At 37.7% G+C, this 25,363-nt stretch overlaps 2 protein-coding genes across 4 annotated transcripts in view; both read right to left on the reverse strand.

Annotated features, from left to right (window-relative positions):
* Positions 1-25,363, reverse strand: part of LOC5575947 — a 547,305-nt gene that overhangs the window by 12,706 nt on the left and 509,236 nt on the right. For 2 of the 3 annotated variants that reach the window (XM_021838036.1, XM_021838035.1), the window contains exon 8: positions 9,332-9,519. In XM_021838036.1, coding sequence (XP_021693728.1) covers positions 9,332-9,519 — 188 coding nt within the window. Of the gene's footprint in view, positions 1-9,322; positions 9,520-25,363 lie in introns of all 3 variants that reach the window. The other variant, XM_021838034.1, reaches the window with a different exon arrangement.
* On the reverse strand, positions 15,582-20,981 carry LOC5575949 (probable multidrug resistance-associated protein lethal(2)03659). Its single transcript, XM_021838031.1, has 6 exons — positions 20,873-20,981; positions 20,178-20,721; positions 17,956-20,100; positions 16,799-17,898; positions 16,453-16,736; positions 15,582-16,283 (listed from the first exon to the last, which is right to left on the reverse strand). Exons 2-6 carry the CDS (start codon positions 20,697-20,699, stop codon positions 16,267-16,269), a joined length of 4,068 nt encoding a protein of 1,355 aa, XP_021693723.1. The 5' UTR covers positions 20,700-20,721; positions 20,873-20,981; the 3' UTR covers positions 15,582-16,266.

The following is a 25,363-nucleotide window of genomic DNA, read 5'->3' on the forward strand; positions in this document are numbered from 1 at the left end:
GATTCCTGAAGGAACTCCTCATAGAATCCATAAAATAACTCCTTATGATATTCCTGGAAGGAATATTGAGGTAATTATTCGAGGAACTCCTGATATAATCTCTAGAGGAACTCCTGATAGAATCTCTTGAGGAATTCCAGGTGAAATCTCAGAAGAAACTCTTGATGGAATCTCTGGAGGGGCAGCATCCTGTACAGGGTGTCCGCAAATTATCCGAACAGCAAAATATGGGAAAGATTATCTCGCATTGAAAGTAATGAAAAATCAATGTCCATATACCTTTTATAATAGATCTATATGCTAACGCAAAATACAACTTTCAAAAATTTTGAATTGATTGCTTGTTACTAAGATAGACAAATTTAAATTATTGGGAGACGTTTTTCCTGAGTCCGCTAGTCACACTGGAGATGTGTTATCCCTAAAATCTAAAAGCGATAAATCCAAACCTTCAATTATGATTTGAAGTAACCTACAGTTTAGTGGCTTCAAGTTAGACTGGAAATAGAAAATTATACGGTTCATATCCAGTGAATCTGTGGACATTTCTCTTCCGTCATAAAGCTCGAAAAACAACTCCCTTCAAGACAGCTCAACATATTAGGCTTGGTTTTACAAATACAGTGGGATTCCATTTTTGGCATGCTCCGTTTTTGACATGCTCCGATTTTGGCACCCCCCGATTTTGGCAACAAAATGGATCCGTTTTTGGCAACATTTTTCAATATCATTAAAATTTGTATTTTTTTGTAAATATTATCGTGTCTGTTGCTTTAGTCATTTGAAAAGCATGTCAACTCCACACCAATTACATTCCAGAGCTCCATTTTCGTCGATATTTTCCCAAATCTCACCAACTACTAAGGACTCGGGTACGCGCTTATTTACTTCAGAATGGTCATTGGTCGTACATTGACAACGTTTCATGAGACCAATAATCTCCACCAGTATATTTTTTTTAGGCATTCATATCGAGTGACCAGCCCACTTGAGTCTGCCAGTAGGTGATACAATAAAAAACACTTTTCTTCAGATTTGGAACAGCTTGTTCGAACAAAACATCAGCACCGACATAAGAGCAACAAAAAATCTGTGACTCATACACAGTTACAATCATAAATCTTGTCTCATCTTCTTGGCTCACTGTCTTTATTATTATGCATTTACAGTATTGGACAAAACATTTGCAACTTTTTCGATTTTCCATACAAAATGACCAACTTTGGTAAGCTAGATCTCAGTTATTTATGGACCGATTCGAATGAAAATTCCACAGAACATCAGATATAACTCAAATTTTAACATATATTTTTGAACAATTTTTTCAATCACGAGTTTATAAGTAATAACGGTTTGACTAAAGTGTAATTTTCGACGAAAAATTCAAAACTTTTTATCTCAAAATCTGATAGCCCTACACAAAAACTGTCTTCAGGAAACCTATTCATCTCGTTAAAATCTACAACTTTGCTGAAGATACCATGAAGCTATTCCTTCAATATGTTTAGTTATGTCAATTATAAAAAATCGTCCAAAAATTCAATTTTGTCAAACCGTTACTGCTTTTCAACTTGTGATTGGAAAAATCACTCAAAAATATATGTTAAAATTCAAGTTATGTCTGATATTCTGTGAACATTTCATTCAAATCGGTCCATAAAGAACTGAGATAAAGTTTATCAAAGTTGGTCATTTTGTATGGAAAATCTAAAAAGTTGCAGAAGTTTTGTCCAGTACTGTACATTTATTGCGCATGTAAAACACACCGCAATAATAGATACAAATATGTACAACAAAATGTCGTGTATCATAACTTTTAATAAATTTCATTAAATAACATGACAAATGCGAATAAGGTTCGAACTACAATTTATTCTCAATAACATCATTGAAGCCATTGGCGTAGGAACAGGGGGGGCCAGGGGGGCCTGGCCCCCTCCAGAATCATCCAGCCCCCCCCCCCCCCCTGAATTTTTAATGACAGTAAAAAAAAATAAAACAAAAGCGATTTAAGATGACGCACAATCTTCTGAAAATATGTACATGACTCCTGTTATTAACAAAAAAATCGTTATGTGATGTTGTACAACTTTATTGAAAAAACCTCGTTTACGTTACACAGCATCAGCGCGGCTGTTCTGTCTTCGGTGAATTGTGCGACAAGCTTAACCGTCCGGCTATCGATCGATTGATCACTGTTAGAACTAGTTTCTTGTTGCATGCGATAAGCGCAATTTTTTGACATCTTCGTCAATATCCTGGAAATTTGATTCCCAAAATTTATGTTTTTCTGAATAATCCAAATAATGCTGTTTCAGCATGAAGCAGCATATCCACTGCATTCTGATTCATCATGTTTTTTGATGATACCCCGCTCGAGTTGTCCGATGATAATGATTTCTCTTATGAGAATTCACTAAAAAAAATCCATACATTACCATCATGTTGTATGATGTAAATAATTGATAAAACAGACGCAAATTTTGTCACAACATTACTAAAAATACTACTACGAAAATTAAGGTTTAACTTTCAAGGAATTTCGGCATGGGCAACATTTCATCAGATTAATGGCTAAAAACAATGTAACAAAATCGGCCATAGTGTTATTCCAGCAATGAATTCTAGCTTTTATTTTGATTCAATGTTTTAAGTATTCGCATGAATAAATTTTTCGCTTATTCTTTTACTTGGCATTAACGTCCTTACTGGGACAGACCCTGCTTCTCAGCTTAGTGTTCTTATGAGCACTTACACAGTTATTAGCTGAGAGCTTTCTTTGCCATAGTTGCCATTTTCGCATTCGTGTATCGTGTGGCAGAAACGATTATACTCTGTGCCCAGGACCTGATCCTGGACCGACCGGGTATCGAACACAGGCAACTTCAGCATGGCTTTGCTTTGAAGCCGCGGGCTCTAACCACTCGGCTAAGGAAGGTCTCTACATTTATTGCTTAAACTATATTATTTCAAGAAAACATATTATTTCATAAATAATTTGATTAATTTCCAACAGATTTGTAACAATCTTTTTTTCAAATAACTTTTCGATATTATTCATAGAATTTTAGTGTTATCAAATTCCTTAAGGAATATTGAAGAGTGACTTCTGAGCTTTTGCAAATCTCATGGAAATCAGTCAAATAATATTGTGGGACTTGTTCATACCTTCAAAGCGAATTCCTCCTGGTGGACATTCATTCCTTCTATGTCGACTTTTTATTATCAAGTTGATTTCGGAATACGTTCCCAGATTTGCCAAAAAAAATGTTACTTCTGTCAAATCTAATGCCGGAATATTTCACTGAAAGTTCTACTAGAAATTCTTCTGTGAAATTCTTTCAATATTTTTCCCAAAAAATGTATTACAAATAAAGAAATTAAAGAAATGTTCCCAAAATACATCACAAGTTGTGTCAAATTCTTCTTTGTTTTTTTTTTTAGAAATTTTGCTTCAAATCCCCGGTTGATTCATGAATTGTAAAGAAAACTGTTTTTGAAACATCTCTTGCCTTCGAATCTTCAAAAGAAATTTGTTGAAATACCCCAGGAAAACTTTTGCTCCCAAAGTTAGCACAGCGGAAAAGGAATTTGTAGAGAAACATGTAGCAAAATAACTGGGAAGGGGGAAAGGATATTTTAAGATATTCATAAAGAAATTTTTATTGATCTTTCCTAAAACACTTCATTAGAAATAATTTTACCAATTATTGTATGATTCTAAATTCCTATATTTTTGTGCGATACGAGGCCGAAATTTCTAGAGGCTTCTGTCAGAATTCCTGAAAACCAGAAGTCAAGGAAGGAAAGATTTCAAGGATAATTTCTAAAGATGATTCTCATGGAATCTTAAAAAAGGTAAATTGTAGGAGTTTCGAAAAATTTGAGAATTCTTAAACGTATGGTTCCTGATTTCTGAAACTTCATCAGGAGTTCCTCAACAAGTTTTCGAAGTAATGCACAATACATATTAAAAAAAAACACCGGCAATATTTTCGCGTTAAACTTCTACTGTACTACAACATATTCGATAATAGACTATTCAAGTTAGTTTGTTTGATATTTCTAAAGGTTGGAAAAAATGGATTTTCCTACATCAATATGTTTACAATACAGAATCATGACACTTCGGAGTTCATACAAAATATTATCTAAGATTTTGATTTTATTTTACTCTCAATAAAACTTCCATGCGTTTTAACACCTATATTTTTTATTATAGAATACGATTATGAATTTTACGACAGGAATGTAGTAAATTTTTCCGAATCAAATGTCAGCTGCAATGATCAAAAATTACCTACAAAGTTCTTTCAAACCTTTTTTGTATGTGTTTCTCTAGGAATCTGATATGATGTGATTCGTAAAGGAATTTGTTAAGCAATTCCTAAAAGTATTTAGATATTCAGGGAGTAGTTTTTGAACCAAAATATGGAGAGTGGATAATTATTAAAATGTTATTTATGAAAGAATCATAAGATTACCAATAAAAAATGGAATTATTTGTAGAACCTAAATTTATACTTAATGGAATTGCAAAATCTTAGTGAATCGATGAAAAATTTCTTTAAAAAAATTCTATTTAGAATTTTTAGAGGATTTTTTTTGGGAATTTCGTAAGTGCGGTTTAAAGAAAAAAAAATCTGGAAAATTTTTAAATGAATCTCTGGTATTTTGTTCGGGAGAATCTTAGGCAAACAATAATTTAATTCTGTAACGGTTTCCGCTAGGAACTTTATAAAAATGTAAGAGTTTTTTAAACATTTCTTAGTTCAAAGCAAAAAATATAAAACAAAAATGCCGAGGAAGTTTTGAAGGAATGGGGAATGTTACTCCTTGATTTTAGAGAAATATAAAAATGCAGGTAGATCTGCGTTGAGGATAGATTGGCTTTTCAGTCTTGATAAAATTGAAAAAAACTGTTATTTTATTTTGTCCAATATTTCTATTATTTGAAACCTTCTTCAGAGACTCAATTAACAGTTCTTTCTTCCAGATAGATATGCGAAGAACTACTTTGAGAAATCATGAGAATAACAATTTCCCAATTGAATTTTTTTAAATAGCTTATGACATTTTTGTGGAATATTACGAAAAATATTTAGAGTAACACCCAGAAGATTTTTTGCGGGAATTCTGAATAATTTTTGTTGTGATTTTTTCAAACAGAACTGTAGAGCTTCAAAAGCACTGTTCTGAGGAATTCGTGGAATGAATCCTTGCTTGGTGATCTTGAAGACATTTTTGGTGATTTTTCCGTCTATTTTTTTTTTGAGAAATACTCAGTAATTGATTAAAATCCTAAACAAATAATTAATCAGCAACTGAAGGACACTTAAATCTAACAGTTTATATATAATAAGTACGTAGAGGACCTTCCAGGAGAAATTATTAAAAGAATTTCTATTGCATTTTCTTGCCGAATTCTTCAAGAGATTGTTAATGCAATTCGATACAGATTCTTCGAGAATTTTTCTGGTGAGATCAGAAAGTCTGGGAATGATGTTGTGTGGAAAGCCCAGGACGAACTTCGTGAAAACTGGTAAAAGAGCTCTGAAAATTACGAAAATAATTCATAAAGAAATTTCCGTAGGATTTCTAAGAGGAATCTCTTCAAAAACATGATTGAATACTTGAAAAAATCGTGGAAGAATCACAAAAGACATTCCTTGCGATTTTTTCGCTAGAATTCTTGAAGGATTACAAAAAGAATGAATTTGTATATTTAAATATACAAATGAAACTGATGTGCCGCGAAATGAGAAACAATCACAAATTATTAAAATCAATACAAATCTGTTAAAAATACGAAATTTGTTAAAATCGTGATTATTGCTACCGACATTACATCTGTAAATTGGAGATGAACCAGCCGTGGGCTGAAAATCTCCCTAATAGAGATAATAATAATAATACATCTGTGAAACAGGTATATGCTAGCCCCCCCCTAAGCCCCCTCCAGAAAAAAATCCTAGCTACACCAATGATTGAAGCGTGCGATAACTACTGGTATTGGTGTGTATATTGATCTTTCTGCGTCAACTATTTAAAGCTACGTTCCCTCTTTTCTATAGGCTATGTAAGGCGCTAGATTTGTTAAGAGACGATCCAGAATTCTGTACAAGATTGTTAATCAAGGATAAGAAATGTTCTTACAAGCTGAGTCTTTGAGTTTCCTAACTGTACCCTAGAGAATCCTTAAGGAATTCTTGGTTCTTGTGGGACTTTTCAGAAATTTTATGGAAATCATGAGGATATCTGAAGATTCCAAGTGGACTCCAAGCTTCTTGAGGGATCCAAGAATTTATCCAAAGTCTGGCAATTCTTAATAAACTCTAGGGCGTCCTGTAAATTTTAAGTACGATAATGTAAATTTCTAGTTGTATTTTTAAAATTTATGTCAAAAGCTTGGGGAGTTGAAAAGGTTCCCAGAGCAATTTGAGGTGCGCTAGTGGTAGCCTAATTATAATAAACTTCAAATGTTTTTTTCATCGGAGACTTTATAATTTTCAGCAACATCCTTAGCAAGATCCTGAGAACTCTATGCGAGATCCTACGGATGCTTGGCAAGATGCTTTAGAGCTCAAGCGTTTTTTCTGTAGATCCCTTATGAGAACCTGAAGATTCCTATAAGGTTCTTGAGGTTTCATAACAGGATCCTGTAAATTTCAGTTGATTTCATAAGGTAGGTGTCAATTTAAAATTATTTCAAGCAAAAAATAAATTCTACAAAATTACAAGTCACGTTTATGCATCATCTCATGTTTCTATATGCCCTTTTGATTGCAGTCAACCATTCATTATAAAATGCTTTACTTTATCAGAAGCATAAATTGAAGAAGCAATTCTAAACCGCCCGAATTTTTCAAATTTTACGTCAAATTCCAAAAGTTAAACTATTTTAAATGTTCATACAATTAGAAAAAGAGCTAATACCGCTTTGCAATACCCAGCGCTTTTGATTTATAAATACGTCTTTATAAGAAAACAAAAAAAAAATCATTTTCTCTCATAGTTTTAAGAAAATGTCCAGTTCTTGAATAAAGGTCACTTACGCGATTATTGGTTTTACAAGGCCCTCTTATACAAAAATTATACTTAAAGCTTCTAAAAAATAATTGAACACGTTGAGGCGTAAAAACGTCACCGGAAAAACGTTTGCCAGATTTAACATTACGGGGCTATAGATTCATAGCACTGTATAACCCTTCGGAAAAAAGCTTCGAAGTGAACCTTTTCGAAGTCTCAACGCCTTATGATTCTATAAAAATGATATATTAACATTGTAATGATGTTTTCAAAACCAATAGTTGAAAAATAAAATTTGAAATATGGGTTCCGATTTTGGCACGGTTCCGTTTTTGGCAACTGAAAATTTCAACTTTGTTGCCAAAAACGGAATCCCACTGTAGTTGAAGACGGGGTTGGTGGTCTGATGGCTACCGCTTCTGCTTCATATGCAGAAGGTCATGGGTTCAATCCCAGGCCCGTCCCTTTCCTCGTACTTTGTAGTTGTATATCTCTCACTTGCTTCTATCTTCCATTCTAAATATATCACACTCAAACTATTCGTTCATAGCAAACGCTAGAACCAGAGACGGACAAGAAACCGTTTCCCTAACGCTTCCTACTTCCACGCGCACGCCTTTCTTACGCCTGATACATAGGCAGTCTGCTAACCACAAAAGCAAACCTCTCTGCCATGCCTTTCCCCCAATCCATACACTCCCGCATGAACTGACGTGGATGCAGTGGAATATACGGTCTACGTGGGAGTCAGTTCAATGCATCGTCAATTCCTCCCCCTTCCCCTCATTGGTCTGCATTCTGACGTGGCAGGTGCCATTGTTGCCTAAAAATAGAAGATCACCAGCACTTATACACTGAGGATGCCTGTTAGTCCCAAGCAGTCATTCGGTTGGTTCCTTGTGTAAGTGCAGCTGATCTGGCGATACTGGAGTGCATCCACGGGCGGCCAATCATGCTCAATGCTCAAAAACGGAATCCCACTGTAGTTGAAATCGTAAATGTGTCAAACTTACTTCCTAAGAATATAATAAGCCAATGGTTGACCCATTCGATAAAATAAAATCCCTAAGTAAGATGCGACCTTAGCATAAGAGGTATAATTTTCTAGGGGGGGCTTAGACCCCCCTAGCCTCCCCGTATTTACGCCAATGGTTAAAACCATGTACGAATATTGAATTTATTATGCTTGATTGTATAGAGCCATGTCTTCAAAGTTTGTACGGATAATTTGCGGACACCCTGTAGGGATTGCTGAGGCAGCATCCTGTAAGGATTTCTGGGACGGCATTCTGTAAGGATGGAACAGCTCTCTAGAAGGATTGCTGGGATAGCACCCTAGAATGATTGATAGGATAGCACCCTAGGATTAATGGGACAGCACCATAGAAGGATTGCTGGGAACCAAAACCGGACAACTGTTTTAATCGCGTCAAAGCGTTATCGAATTCCATCTAATGGTTTTGGAACAATACAAAAGAAAAACAAAATAACTTAGGTACTTTTTCCTAGTCCATCAATTTGAGGCTCAAACGCGTGTAACGCTTTACGGAGCCGAAATTAATTTGTGTACTTATGAAGCTAAACATTACACGCGGATTTTTTCCCGTTTGAGATCAGTATTTGGTCTATAATTTCATAATCAGAAGGTTTTAAAATATTTTATCGATGAAATATTGATTTTTCCCACTTTTTGGCTATTTTTCATACTACAGCCCATCAAAATCCAGTTTTCCTACGAACTTCAGCCCATACAAAATGTATGGAAAAAGATCATCGATAGAATATTTTAAAACCTTCTGATTATAAAATAATAGACCAAATACTGATCTCTAGCGGGAAAAACCGAGGTACATTCGATTTGCATAATCTGCGTGTTCAGAAACAGCGTGGTTACCAATTTTAAGTTGAGGTTAATGATCATAAATACTTTTAAGGATGAAGAAGAGCTAGTTATGGGATAGTTGTGATAACTGACAGGGGAACGTCTAGGAGCATAGTACATAGAAACTTTCGATAGTATTGTTGTCCACAGTGAAGTATGATAGCTTATATACGCACATAGTACTACAGAAGATAGCTGGTATAGTCACAATCCTTGGTAAATATCGATAGAAAAACGCATCAAATCTAATCAAACGAAGAGTGCACGTACAAACGGTGACAACGTCGAACACAACACAGCTAGATCCTATCACAAACTCCTCTAGTAGGAGCTGTACGTAGAAGGTGTATTCAACATCAACATAGTAGTGTAGTAGAAATGGGAATGGAAATCGGTTCCCCGCATACAGACCTAGCTTACCTATCGACGCATTCGGCGAATGCGGACGGAGCGAAGCCATGCTCGGTTGGCGCGAGGGCAGCCTTACGGACATGCGGGAACCGCGCCGTTCCTGGCCGTGCAGCAGCTTGTTGTCCCGCAGGAGCGACACGTTCATCAGCCGGGGGTTCGGGGTGTTGAAGATGGTCCGGTTCTCACGCCAGCGGGCCCTGGAAGAAAGGGGTAGAGGAAGTTCATAAAAATATCAGATTTGACATCGTGGGTGTGTTGACAAAATATGATAAGATATTGGGAAATATGATAAGATATTTTCACCATCCTATTCCATATTTCAACGGTTTCAACCAGTTGTGAAATGTGTGATGGGTATGCGACAATGGTGAAATGGTTGAGAATGAAAATCCGGAACAGTCTGGTGATGATTTATGAAGTTGCTTCGCTGTTATCTAGCGCCGCGTGTGTTCCTCAATTGTGATCGGCAGCAGTGTAGTGAGAAATTTCTTAAAAGGGTATGTTTGATTTCTGATTTCTGAAATTTCCAATTTGCGATTTCCAGTTTTCTATTTCTAGTTTCTGATACATAATTTTTAATTTTCGATATCCTTTTCCCGATTCGCAATTTCCCATTTTCAAATACAATTTAAATTTCCAATTGAAGTTTCTCGATTTCTTATATTTTAATTTTCAAATTTCATTTTCCTATCCAAAATTTTTGATTATAAATGTTCCACAAAGAATTAACCAGATTTCTCGTTCAATGTTTCATAAATCAGCATCGGCTAATTGATATTTTAAAAGATTTACACCAAATATTTTTTTCTAGATTAATGTTGAATTCATTTAATGATTGTTCCACATAGCATATAATACCCGTTTGAACAAAAAAGAAAGTATTGAAGTCGTGATATAAATGTACATTAGAGTGATGCAAATTTTGAAATTTTGGCTGTCCTCACAAAGTTTGAAATGATTCGGATTAAATTTGATTGTGCACATATTTGAAGTTTATATGTACCGTAAAACGGGGTAACTTTGATAGTTTTTTCGAAGAAAACTTGGATATTTATGCGTGCTGTTTCAAAGAATTATAATTTATATTTTTAAAACAAGTACTGGCATCCTAGCTATCGATTGCAGTCGATAGATTGCCAAAAGATTTATTTTGAATGGAAATATAATTTTTCATATAATCGAAAGTTGGTTTTCAGTTTTGGGGTAACTTTGATAATGGAGTATGAGTCGAACAAAATTGAATGAATAACGAACATTTGTAGGGCATTGCATACCTCTAGGCGTTTAACGTTATATGGAAATTTCTGACTTAGATTACAAAAATAGTTCCAGTTTGTGAAAATGCTATTCGCTAAGGGATTTGAGACCTATTCAAGTTCTATGATAACCAGGCTGTCAAAGATAAGTGGCCAACTATTCAAAACTACATCAAATAGTGATCGTAGAACAGATTGTTTGTAAGCGTTTCGAAAATGCTAATATTGTGTCAATTTTTAATATTCGTATAAAAAGCCTCAAATGTTCTTGATTCAAATGAAAACCGCTCTAACATGAAGTGTCATACTAATATTCTTTAATTTTGCATTCGTTTTGCTTAACTGATTAACAGAAATTATGATATTTCGTTTAGTATGTGGTGGGTTAGGCACTATCAAAGTTACCCGCATTATCAAAGATACCCCGTTTTACGGTACACTCTTCAAAAATATCAGGTAAATTTCAATCTAAACAGATGTACAAAAATGAAGCGAGCCGTTGTACATAAAATGAAATCAGTTTTTAAATTTACACGAAACCCACAAGCCAAAAAAAAATACACGGCATGACGTAAAATCTGAAAATATTTAATTTTACGTCATGTCGTGTATTGATTTCAGAACCCACGCCGCTCTCGAGCTGAATCGTAGAATTAAAACAAAACAGGAACGCTTAACACCTAATTACTATTTCAGCATGATTTCTCTCTTCCGGGTCATCAATTTAACCGTTAAGCCTGATTTGCTACTGAAAAGGAATCGCTAAAGAAATTTCTCGCCGATTCCTTGCAGAAATTTTCTACAGCGACTCCCATTTGAACTGACAGTTCTTTTCAACTGCGTACTGCGATCAGAAAAAAGCGCATTCTTGATCGATTCCTTGCAGAAATTACCCATGCATCAAGATAGGCCGAGAAATTACTTGTCAGTAGCAAATCAGGCTTTACTCAGTAACGAGATCTCCTTGTAGAATATTTTCTATTAGGGGTCATCCAAATATGACGTCAATCGTTAGGGGGAGGGGGGGGGCTCTATGAAAGTGGAATTGATAATTTAATAAGATGAGTGAAATGTGTTGAGCGTGTGTATTCCAGCAGTGGCGAGTTTAGCCCTTTATTTTGACGTTTCGCGTTGAAGCCGGAGCAATGAAAGTGTGTGTATGTGTGCGTATGGATGATCTTTTGTATCGTTGCATCAGGACGGTACATAAAAGAGATAGAATGAATTACGAAGCAGAAAGAAAGATAGAACCAGTGCACACTGGTCCAGGAAGCTAATTTAGGCGGACATGAGGTTTTCGTCAAGATTTATTGATTTTAGAGCCATAGTTTATTCTGAGAATATGTTCAGAATTTTCAGTACTAGAAAATGTATGGAACAAAATTTTTTTACGGTGATCGCAAGAGTGACGCATACGCCAACTTTTTTATTTTAACGAATCGTAAGTTAGTATGTTCAGCAAAGCTGTAGCAAATGATCATAGAAACAACTTTGCCGAACAAACTTTTTCTCGGTTTTGCTTCAGAGCCGAGATAATTAAGTGTTTTTAATATAAAATCGTTTTTTGCTCTTAAGCGTTTTATTTTTAAGTTTTATTGGCCTACTATGTTCTACAAAGTTTTTATACTTATCATTTGCTACAACTTTGCTGAACATACACGCAAACAAATTTTGTTGCATAATCTACCGAATCCATGGTAGAATTAAGAATTGCACCAACGATTTTCAACCGACTACAAAAATCTGTTAAGTTTACTATAATCTGGTGAAAATCACTGAGCAGTGCAGTAAATTTGACTATGTCCATAGTAGCATCCACTACAAAGCATTGTATTTCAATCCGTGACACCCACCGTACAACACAGTGTAATCAAAAGTATGATGCTAAACTTCTCAAATCAAGAAAGTTTCTAGTCAAAAATACTACAACTCTGGTTAAATCAACAGAAGAAATTTTCTTGTGTAGTGATGTTGACTATGTTTTGATAGAGTTAACAGATTAATGTAGTCAGTTTTACCATGGATTCAGTAGTTTTTACAATAAAATTCATTTCAGTGTACCGAAGTTGTATTTCTTATGGTTTTCATGTTATTTCAGCTTTTCATCTTAAAATTATCTATTTTGTATGCCTTGTATCTCAACTATGAGCACATCAAAAAAATATATCTTTCCACCAAATGATTTTGCAGTCTTTCAAGTACCTGTGTGCAAAATTTGGAGAAGATGATATTTTTCTATCTCGTTTAAAATCGATTTTACTAATAGACGATATGAGATAAATCCATATTTATTGAATATTCATACATGTTCAACTCACAAAAGTCATGGCTACCTAAGCATATCAAACCAAAGGTAACACGTGTATTTATATAGAAATATAAAGTACATCGTTTTTCAGTTGTTTTCGATTAACTTGGGAGCTTCTGCAAGAAATTCATCATCTTTTCCTCTGCCTGTATTTAATCTATTCCTAAGCAAAATCACCGGGTTGGAAGTCAACATAAGCCTATAAAATACATGTACAAAATTTACAGTTTGATTGAATTCTGTGGCATTATTTTCCCAGAATCTTCTGATGCCTTGTATATACAAAATAGCTAATTTTAAGATGAAAAACTCAAATAAGATGAAAACCATAAGAAATACAACATTGGTATGTTCAGCAAAGTTGTAGCAAATGATAAGTATAAAAACTTTGTAGAACATAGTAGGCCAATAAAACTAAAAAATAAAACACTTAATCTAATCTAATCTAATCTAATCTAATCTAATCTAATCTAATCTAAGCGCTTGCACAGCCAATATTGAAAAGCATCCTGGAAATACCTAAATTTATTCAGGTATTTTCTTGTCAGCATTAATATTTGCAGAATATCAACGATATGATACAAATATTAAAATGGCCAGGCCCACTGTGCAGACTTTGGGGTTGAAGATAATTGATAAAAATCATGACGATCAGGTTATTCACGCATGAATAAACTGATAGCTAAAACATTTTCAATTCAGAAAGGAAGAAACGGGGACAACCGTACTAACAGTTTCGATTCAGGGTTATAGGTAAAATCGTTGGGAGTGGCGTTGCTAAGAAAGTTAATGCACACTCCATTGTTGTTCTCCTGGGCTGGGACATAGGCATTTCTTCCTCATGTCCTGGCCTTACAGTCTTGGTTTAAGCGCCTTTGCTCGCTCTCTGAAATGAGATGAAAATTCATTTTGCCCCTTTCCCGTTATACAGAAATTGAAACTATAAATTAAAATAAATGTGCAAATATGCAAAACAATTATTAATATAAGAAATAAAGTTTTAATTGAAAATCTCTCACCAAGTTCCTTAAGTAGCTTCCACAATATGAAGGCATTGGTGCAGCTTTAGAAGCCTTCTGATGAAGTTTAAACTGCAGCACCAGCAGCTGAACCTTTCTTGATTATTTCAGTCACTTTTGTCCCCAGACAACCAGAAATCGCATGAAAGTTCACGTTACAACTCGTTTATTCATACTAATTACATCAAACTCGCTAAACACCGTGGATAAACTCGTCAGATTGATGAGTTTCCTCGCATAAAACACTTCTTTTCTGAGTTCATTTGTACATTTTGTTTCGTCCCGTACACACGTACAAAGTAAGTCGGATCAATCCGTAGCAGCTGTCAAATCATCATTTGTTATCATAAGTTAAGTCGCATAATATTGCAGGTTAGTTCGGTAGAATATTTATACACTCGCATTATATGTTATTATTCATCACATAATATATGCACGCATATCGCCTCCACTTTTGTACGTAGAAGGCCGTTTCGCAACAGCTTATAAGTGAAATTTTGCACATATAGAGCCTCCAGGTGATTTCGTTATACGTACATTTTGGTTGTCTGGGTCGTTAGCTTCAATACTAAATTCAAACTCTCCAAGGAACTGTAAACGCGAGCCTTCGTAATCTTCAGGGAAGTTAGCACCAAACTTCAGTCCATCCGCTCATCCGCGATAAACTCTTCCGAACAAAGAAAATTTTTCGTCCACTATTTACTTTCCGAAGCACAATCGGCCGAAATTCACTAAATTATCAAAATAAGCAGAAAAAAAACGCTAGCGAAAATTTTTGACGTCCGTATCTACGCGCGGGTTACTACAATCCCAATAAAACTAAAAAAAAAAAAACTAAAAAATAAAACACTTAAGAGCAAAAAACGATTTTTTATTGCCACAAGTACAGATTTATCTGGAAAGGTACAGATTTTCTGATAGTTTTTGGTACAGATTCTGTACGGTACAGATTACAGATTTACACGAAAAAGTACAGATTGGTACAGATTTTTGGAATTGGCGATTTTCGTAACACACAATTGAAGAGATGCTTGAAATTCGGAACTTATTTTCACAAAACTATTATTGAGATATACTGTTTACATAGAACTTAAAAATAATTATATTATAAGTGAAATTATTTCAATATAAACTATGCTAAATTCCCAAATTATTAAGTATTTTTTTAGGGTTTCTTTGAAAATTTTATGTTAGGTGTGGTACAGATTTTGGGTACAGATTTTTAGAATCTCTGGTACAGATAAAAAAGATTTTTGAGCCTTCGGTACAGATAGAAATGTGGCAATACAGAACGATATTCGATCGAACGCGGGTTCGGCTCGGGCTCTCGACTTTGAACGCAACTCTGCGCTTTCAGTCTTAAGATGTCTTGAGAATAATTTCGTAACGATAGGTTCAGTTTGCGAGTGAGTGAGTAGAAGAAAATTTCCGGATTCGTTTACGACAGGACAGTGCATGTATTATGTTTTGGAAAAAGCGTGACAAAGGGGGGAGGGGGTCTAGAAATCCTGTTAAACAATGGACGTCATATTTGGATCTTCCCTTAGAGTAAATAACTTTAAAGCACTTACACTTTCGTTCCTAATGAAGATGAGGCCACGAATAGTCAGCTATTTTGAGTTCCGATAGTTTCAGCCACATTCTGACTCAAAAGACGACATTGAGAAAAACAAACACACTTTTATTCTTTTATTGTTATAAATCTGATCAAATATGTATTTCATTTCGACAATTTGGTAGGGAATTGGGGATCTAGAGGAACATTATTGGCCACTTGATTGTCACAGCACTAGCTAAATATTCGCCCACTGTTTTTTCCACGTTTATTGCACCGCAACCAGTCGCATTTATTGAACATATAAACGTTTTTCAATCGTTTAACACATTTTTATTACTGTGGAAAACTTGATAAAATGGCGACCCGACTTTCTGGTTTGCATTGTCAATCTAAATTGTACACATTTTGTTACTTTACTCATTACAGTAAAATTGAATCTGAAAAATAGTCCTAAAATGCATATACAGTCGACTCTCCAGTCCACTGTTCTATATCTCGATATCTCTCCCTATGTCGATGACTTCTTCGGTCCCTTCATTCTGCATACATTTTCACTCTCCGTATCTCGATATCCTCTATATCTCGATATCTCCCTATCTCGATGTGTACTTGGTTGATTTCCGTTCCAGTTTTTCTCTCCGTATGTCGATATTCCTATTATCAAAGGTTACTAGACCCGATTTCACTGATTCAAAACAGTTCGAGAGCACGATGTGACGTCTGCTTGTTTATTATTTTCCTGGTAACGGAGTGGTTTTCAATCTAGTAGTCATTAAAAATGCGTTCTTTGTCTCGATCTCTCTTTATCTCGATGGTCCCTCTAAAAAGTGGAAAAAGTCAAAATTCAACCAATGGAATATTTTAAAACCTTTCGATTATAAAAATATAACCTAATTACTGAACTATAGCGGAAAAAAATCCGAGGTACATTCGATTTGCATAACCTACTGGCTTAGACATAGCGTGCGTTTACTGTAATTGTACTCAACCATTTATCTCTGATAGATGATCATTGCATTCGTGTTCTGTTTCCTCGGCTAGGCGACCTAGCATAGCCGCATTCTCCGCTCCCATTTGATCCACCAACCGACGGAGATATCCGTCGCCAAGACCCCGCAATAGATCATACGGATGGCCGAATTCCACCACACGCCCAGCATCCATCACCATTACCCGATCGCTATCCATGATCGTGTGCAGTCGATGAGCAATCGTCAACACCGTGCAGTCGGCGAACTTTTCGCGGATCGTCGCCTGGATGAGATCGTCGGTTCTGAAAACGATAAATACTACATTGAAACCCCTTCAGGACGTTTGACATATTGAAGAGCTCACTCTGAATCCACGTTGGCGGTGGCTTCATCCAGCACCAAAATCCGGTTATTTCGGAGAATCGCTCGAGCCAGACAAACCAACTGCCTTTGACCCATACTTAAGTTGTTGCCGCCATCCGAAATCTTACAATTGAGTCCTCCGGCCAAAGAATCGACGACCTGCTTCAGCTGTACTTGATCCAGCGCACTCCATAAATCCACATCGTCACTCTTCTCAAACGGATCCAAGTTACTCCTCAATGTGCCGGAGAACAGTACCGGATCCTGCGGTATGATCGATATCTTACTTCGCAAGTCACGCAATCCCAGCGTCTGGATATCAACGCCGTCAATTCTGATCACACCTTCGTACGGAGCTAATCTAAACAGTGCCTGGATCAATGAGGACTTTCCCGCACCCGTCCGACCCACAATTCCGATCTTCTCTTTTGCCAGAATCGAAAAATTCAAATCCTTTAGCACAGTCTCCTCTTCTTCCGAGTACCTAAGATTCACATTGATGAATTCTATCATCCCTTGATTCGGCCAGTTACCCTTTGGACGACAATCGGGAGCCGTTTCCTGGGACGACTCCACAGGCAAACTCATGTACTCACTAACCCTCTCCACGGAAACCATTTCATTCTCGAGTTCGGCCGACTGTCGCATACCCCACTGGCACATACCGATCAGGCTGAGAGCCTGCGTGATCGCCAGACCAACGCTGCCACCCAGGAAGTTCTGTTCGGCCACCAGAAAGCTCAGCGTCACCATCGCAATGTAGATCACGCAGACGAAGTCCAACCATAGGGCGAAAGCCCTTGTGGTCGTTGCAAAGATGAACCACGCCGAAGTGTTCACGTCCAGATGGTGGTTGAATTCACGCCGCAACGCGGTTTGCGCACCGAAGGCTCTGATCGTGGACAGCCCCTGAAGGGTAGCATTGAGGTGCGCGTAGATCGGTGATCGATTGACCGACTCAATCCGTTTGACAGCTCGCGATGTATCCAGGTAGACGCAGCGAAGAAGGTACATGATCGTTGCGACCACCACGGTCGGGAGCAGGAACCAGTAGTTGACGATCGTAACCAACACGACGACGGAGGTTATCTCCAGGAAGATCTGAAAGGGGAGGATTGATTGATAACTTCATGGGAACGCTATGAACTGAATACTCACCACCAGACATTCGTGTAATGACATTGGCAGCGATGTGTCGATCGCACCAATGTCTTTGGAGAATCGGTTCAGGATCCGGCCGGAAGAGTTGTTGTTGAAGAAGCGCATTGTGGCGCGCGTCAGCCGACGGAACATGCGATCATGAAGGTTCCTCGAGATCCTCAAAGCCGCGTAGAAGAACGAAAACGTTCGCTGTAAGACTAGGTAGATGAAGATCGAAATCAGGATCGTGTAGGTTAGGATGTATTCCTGTCGTTCGTGTTGGTGAGTGTTGTTGATCTGAGTGGGTTCCACAGCGAGATCGTAGGTGGTTTGATTCTCTTTGAAAGAGGATCCCTCTTGCGGGGTAATGTTGCCCAGCGATTCTTCCCAGTTAACCCACTTAGCTAGGAAGTAGTCCACGCTGCTGACGGACACTTGTGCCAGTACTATTAGAGCGGAGATGAAGAATATCCAACCGTAGCTGTTGATCGCGCTGACGTAAGTTTTGTACACCGAGAAATCAACGGAACCCTCGCCTTGAGATTCTTTCTCTTCAATCTGCTTCTCCTGATCCAGGTTAGTCGGCTCAATATGACCAGTGAACTCTTGAAAGTCGAATTTCTCTTTTTCTGGCGGTTCCTCTGGAGTCAGTGCCAGAATCGAATCCATCATCGTTCTCTTTATTTCCCTATATGGACCTTGAGCGTCAATTTGACCTCCACTCATCAATATTATGTGCTGAACGTCATTCAGATACTGCAACTGGTGCGTCACCAAGACGCACACCTTATCCGCCAGGAACTTCCTTATGCACATTTCATAGATGTGTTTCCCTACGTGAGTGTCAACCGCTGATAGCGGATCGTCTAGAAGGTAAATATCACTCTTCTTGTAGATCGCTCGAGCCAGATTCACTCTGGCTTTCTGTCCTCCACTCAGGCTGATGCCTCGCTCGCCGACTATTGTCTGATCACCGTGCGGGAACAACTGTAAGTCTCGCTCCAAGGCACATATGCGAACTACTTCTAAGTATCGCTGCTCGTCGTACTCCTCGACGAATAGAATATTGTTTCGAACACTACTCTCGAACAGCCACGGTTCTTGCGCTGCATAACTAATCGTCCCATTGATCTGCAGCATCCCTTGATCCTCCTCAAGCTCCCCTAAGATCACTTGCAATAGCGAGGTCTTTCCCGCACCTACCGACCCTATCACCACACATAATCGCCCACTTTCTACTGTTGTGCTAATTGACGTCACTCCCACGTTTGATTCGTTCTCACTGACAACCCATCGTGCCTTCACATCTACCATCACTATACCCTTCTTATCACTGTTCAAACTCACTACTCGCTTTGTCGGTAACAGCTTCTCCACTTCTTCCTCGCTCATCACTCCATTCGGCACCAATCTATTGTTCTTTGCCTTCTTCTCTTCATCTTCGATCAGCACACTTCCTTTACCTTCCTGATGTTTCTCCTCATCTGCTCCATGCGCAGTCTTGGCCTTCTCCTCTGGCGTCAACAGGAACTCCTGAATACGCTTCACGGAAATCAACGCCTCCGAGCAGAACGTTATGGCCAGCGAATAGTAATGAACCATCGAATCGTGCAGCATGCTGTAATAACTGGACACAAGAAACACTTTACGAGCCGTGATCACGTTTCCCGTGTGGATGAACGAAAGCAAGCTAAGGAACACGGAGATTCGTGACACTACAAAGAATGAAATAAGCGTAGCTCTCACGAAGGCACTTCCACGTAGCGCATTGACTTCTTTCCGGCGAACTTGTCCAACCATTTTGGCGAAGGAGTCCTCCCAGGTGTACATCTTGATGATCTGAATCCCCCGAATGATTTCGTTCATGAAGCGAACTCGAACATCCGTCCGCTTAGCGGCCCGCATTCGGAAGGTTGCAGCCATTTTCCCGATCCAGGCCTGCAATGGAAGGAAACTGAGCAGGAAGGCCATTCCCAATAACCCCGCAAAGCCAAGTTCCGTGTAGATGAGGTACCCGATCAGCAGAGACTCCATGGGACCCTTCCACAGGTTATAGATGAAGGCGAGGGCGGGTTCGAACTTGCTGACGTCATTGGTGAGCAAGTTCAAGATCATGCCGTTCAACCCCTCGCCGGCGGTTGTCGACCTGGTGAGCTTTAGACTCTGTAATAACCGGAATTTGTAGATTATCAGAGACAATAGATGCTACTGGGTTAGGTAAACAGCACTTGTTTACTCACCTTGTCGTAGATAAGGCAAGAGCACCCGACGCGTAGTTTCAAACCAATTTGGAAGATGAATAAGATGTATGGATGGAAGGTGATAACCGGTATCAGCGCACAGATGATAACGCCGGCCGCATAACCGTACGCTTCCCGTTCACTCGTATCAGTCTGGTTCGGCGAGAAGTACGAAATCAGTCCGCCGAGAAAGAGCGGACGCGAAACAAGATTCGCCGTTTCCAGCAATGAGTACAGAATTGCCCAGAGCAGTGTGGCTTTGCCATAGCCTCGCCATAATGCACGTAGCAACTTGGGCTGTGGCCTTTGCAGTTCTTCGGCCCATAACTGATCGAACTGATCGGCCAACCGTTGACTGCGATGCTCGGGAAGCGCCGCATAAAGGCTATTCTCGGTGATCTCCTTGCGATGACCGGCCCGAAAGATGTCCTTCAGCCACCAAAAGGTTCGCTGCGAGATGAAGGACGCGCTTCGGAGCGGGTTTTCGGTTTTGTATTTGCTGAAGTCCTTGTCTCGATGCATGTCGTGGCCTTACGATGTAATCCTATAAAGATAATTGACATTAGCAGCCTTATCGTGTTATCGATCAGTCCAGTTCAAGTGATTATGAAAGTAACTGCTTCATTCTCAATTCCTTCCATTTTTAAACCACTCGCAAAGATGTTCACAACATCCACTTGTCAAAAATGTCTCACCGCAATAAAAATCCGAGGTGAAAGTCCAAATCGAACAAACTGGATGACCGAGCACGTGTGCGAAACTTGCCACGCTGAGCGCCAATTACGTTATGACGAACATCCATGCGATCGTCCGTCTTTATATTGGTTCTTCCAAACGGAATAACGGTCGTACGGTACGGTGAGAAATAGGAGAACGATTGATGTAGGGTATAATAAAGTTTCACAATAATGAGAAATGGAACTTTTCTCCGCACTATAGTAAAGTTGTCTGGGATCAATCGGCGATTGGTGAAAGATATTTATACTTTCGACTTTCCTACACTTAGAACTCATATCCGTTGAGCACAACGTAGCATAACATATATAAGAAATATAACATTTGAAAACAAATAACGAAATGCAAAAAGTAAACATCAATAGCAATAAGCAGAGAACAGATAGCAAATAGCAAAGAGTACAACACAAAGAACAAACATCAAATGACAAATGGCAAATATAAAACAGTGAAGGGTAAACAATGAAGTGTAATTAGCAAATAGCATAGAACAAAAACTAAAAAGAAAATATCAAATACCGTCAAACTTCCATGAATATTAACGTTGAGACTCTATAACTCGACTTTATATGAACCGATTCATTTTTTGGAAATGTGTTTCATCACAGTAAGCAAAAAACTTTAATTTTAGTATGATTCTATTAGTCTATGATTGACCAACGCACGGCCCACGGGCCGTCCCTGACCTACGAAAAAGTTTGAAGATTCTTCTTATGTCCCGATGCCGTTGTACGATGTGGCCCGATAAATGTTGTACAACCACTAGTTATAACATACGTAGGCTGATTATATCGGCTGCTTCTCATTTTTGTGAGAATGAACACTTTAACAGATATTAACTGAGACATTTCTTCATTAAAATTTGCCAACTGATTATTTTTATTATTTTATATATTTTTATATATTTTTGTTTATAAATTATTCTCCCAAAATTCGAAGTAATTTGGAAGAAATTTGGTTGTGCACACGCCATTTGAAGTTTATATAGAAACTTGTATACCCAACGTGGCTAGCCACGCTCCAACGAACTTTAGAAGCTAAAAACTATGTTTGACATTTCAACAAATGATAGTTTCTGCAAAATGACAGCTTGGACAGAAGTATGTTTTATACACCAGTGAAGAATCTCTTAGAATACAAAGCTGAGAAGGAGTCTCCGTCTCAGTGGAGATGTGATGTCAAGAAACTAAGAGTAATGGTTATAATTTTGTTAAACTTACTCGATATCGACACACACACATAGTACATATGACTGCAAAATCGCCTAAACTTATGCTCAAACTGTACTCTATTGAGACTGTTTTCCAAATGCTGTTGTAATGCTCGTACCACAGATCAAAGCGTTAAATGCTGTTGTATTCTTTCTTCTGTTCTGAAACATTTCTGTAGTTCCAGAATATTCTACGAATAAAATGGTTCCCTAAAGTTCTAAAATATGCTGATGAATATTTTTATAGCGTTCGTTCATATATTGTCGCCTTTCGAAATGACAGTTGGAGTGATTTAACATGTTAATAAACTGTTGTAGTGCTCTAAAATATATGGCGTAGTGCTTAATCAAATATTTCGGTGAATTATTCTTAAGTGTTACTGACATACATACAACCCAGGGATTTAACAAATATTATGATAACTACATTCTTTTTCAATCAATGATTTGTCTGCTATGCAGGAATAAAAAAAATATGTGTATTATTTGAGACATTTCTGGAACCTTCCCTTGAAAAAATCTATGTGGGAAATAATATCATTAAGCTTCCAATAAATATATGGAGTACATTCATCTTATTCATATTTACTTCGCTTTTGTAAAAGAAAAAGTTCAGGAACATTCCGTGAATTGAGAAGAACAATGTTCCAGAATAATCTCGAATGCTCTGTTAAACAGATGTTGTAGTGCTCTATCATTTGCAATTGTAATGTTCGCACATATAAATAAACTGCTTTAATGCTCTCAAATGTATGTTGTAGCGTTCAATGAAGCTTTTCGATGAAACATTTCAAAGCGTTACTGACATAGAGACAACTCTGGGATTTTATACATATGATTGGGGCTTTCCTTGGCCGAGTAGTCCGCGGCTACTAAGTAAAGCCATGTTGAAGGTGTTTGGGTTCGATTCCTGGTCGGTCCAGGATCTTTTCGCAATGGAAATTTCCTTGACTTCCCTGGGCATACTCGTACCTGCCACACGATATACGGTTCATCTACTGGGCTCCGGGGTGTACGGAATCGTTCACTCCACCTGGATGCCTTTATATGTACAGAAACGGTCGAACTCATTGCTCCTGTATTCCCCGCCATTGTCACAGCGGAAGCGGCGAATAAAGCGATATTCAAAACTGAAACGGCAATTTATGGCTCTTTTTCAGTGGTAGTAAAAACGAAACCCTGAAGCAAAGAAAGCACCACGGAAGATGAACTAAACACAAAAAGTTATGTATTCACTTTACACTTGATTTCTAATCACTACTTTTTTCATCCAGTTTCCTAATAGGGTAGAAGTACCAATTATGGCTATAGTACCAATTATGGCAATAGTGGGAACAAAAAGAGATTTTTCTTATTGTTTCACTCGACTATAATGGCTTATATTCACAGGAATGATTAAACTATTTGTTTTTGATGGTAACTAAACCTTGAAAAGAATATTCGTGCAATAAGCTTCGAAAAATGAACATTTGAAAATTTTGCCTCACATATATGTCACCTTCTTAGCAGTTGGCTGGCGAAATGTATGTTTTCATCCGGATAAACTGTTTCAACCGATGAATGTATGTTACCTAGTGAGAACAAATGAATAAATTTAGCTGGTATGCAATCAATTCTACTGTTTTAAGTTGGAAATCGTGTTATTTCCACTATGGTGATAACTGGTACAAAGAGTGTATGAGAGCCCAATTATGGCAATACTCTGGAGGCGGTTTGTTTACATTTTTTGATCAGTAGAATAAAAGAAGTAAAGCTTTTTTACGGGTGACTTCCACGACGGTACGGTTCGGTAAGGCATTATCTTCATGTTTTGAGTAACTAAGATTTTTCAATCACACGTTCGAGAATGTTCGCGAGCGGAAGATGCTAATTTCATGATAGAGAGGGGTTTCAGCGACACTCGATTTTTGAATTTCTCCTCTTTTTTCGTTAAAAATTGGCACTGGAAAGGTAATGTGAGATCATTAATGCTGTTTTGTATCATAATTTGCATTTACACTACATTTTGACTTCTTTTTCGAAAATTAATTTTCTCCCATGAACCCATTGCAAAAAATTGATTTAACATCTATTTAACCCAATTTTTTTTGGAAAATTTTATGAGCGATATCTTCATTACATATTAGCGTTGCATTATCATTCGCTCTTTATGGCGTTTGAGTTCATTTCGTGCAAATATTCGATAGTCCATAATGGGTACACTTTTATGTCGAATGCTAGGAACGCTATTGCCATAATTGGTACAAAGACAACGCTTTTTAAAATCCATTTTTAGAAGCTTAAAGTCAATTTAGTACTAAAACTGTTTAAATCAACAATCGCAAGGCTTTAAACTAGTAATTGACACCAACAAGTCATGCTTGCGTTTTAGAAACGCGGTTACAACTTGATTTTTATTACTACTGTTGACATATTGCATCCATAATTGGTACACCTACCCTAGGCCTTTTCATATGACAGATCCGTCTATGCATTTGTTTACATCTGTGGAGGACCGGTGCTAACACGGGCCTGTCATTTTCATAGAATAACTGTCAAAGTGCTTCCCGATCAGCTGATTTGAGACGTCATGTGAATAGGCCTATTGCAAGTAATTTACGTTTTTCACTATTTTCTATACGTTTTGACAGTTCTCCGATTACCATTCATCCATGCGCTTATGTTGAAAGTTTGAGAAATTTGAGAATCCAGCGCAGCGCGATCAGTGGGAGGAATACAAACAACAGTGTCGGCGCTCGGCGGTCAGTGAAAGAAGCTGAATGTTCGAAAGGTTGTTGCCTGCACTTTTTGCCGCTGGCGCCAACTGTTAGCGTTTAAAGCTAAGTATGCTGTTTCGCTCAAGAAAAGTAAAAATTTCTGCGGAAGAAATGGTCAAGAAATTTTCTACAGTGAGCTCCATTTGAAATGACATTTCTTTTCAACTGCGTACTGTGATCAAAGAAAAATGCTTTTCTTAACCTTTTCTTGCAAGAAATTTTCCACGCATCGAGATAGGCGATTACTTTTCTGTTGAGGTGCATACTTCGCTTAAAAATGAAATAAACAGTCGTTACCCTATAGAGCGATATTCAAAACTGAAAAGGCAATAGATGGCTCTTTTTCATTGATAGTAAAATCGAAATCCTAAAGCAAAGAAAGCACCATGGCAGATGAACTAAACACAAAAAGTTATCCATTCACATTACGCTTGATTTCTAATCACTACTTTTTCGATCCAGTTTCCTAATTGCTAGTAATCTAC

This window comes from Aedes aegypti, chromosome 1, assembly GCF_002204515.2.
Source record: "Aedes aegypti strain LVP_AGWG chromosome 1, AaegL5.0 Primary Assembly, whole genome shotgun sequence".
Lineage (NCBI taxonomy): Eukaryota > Metazoa > Arthropoda > Insecta > Diptera > Culicidae > Aedes > Aedes aegypti.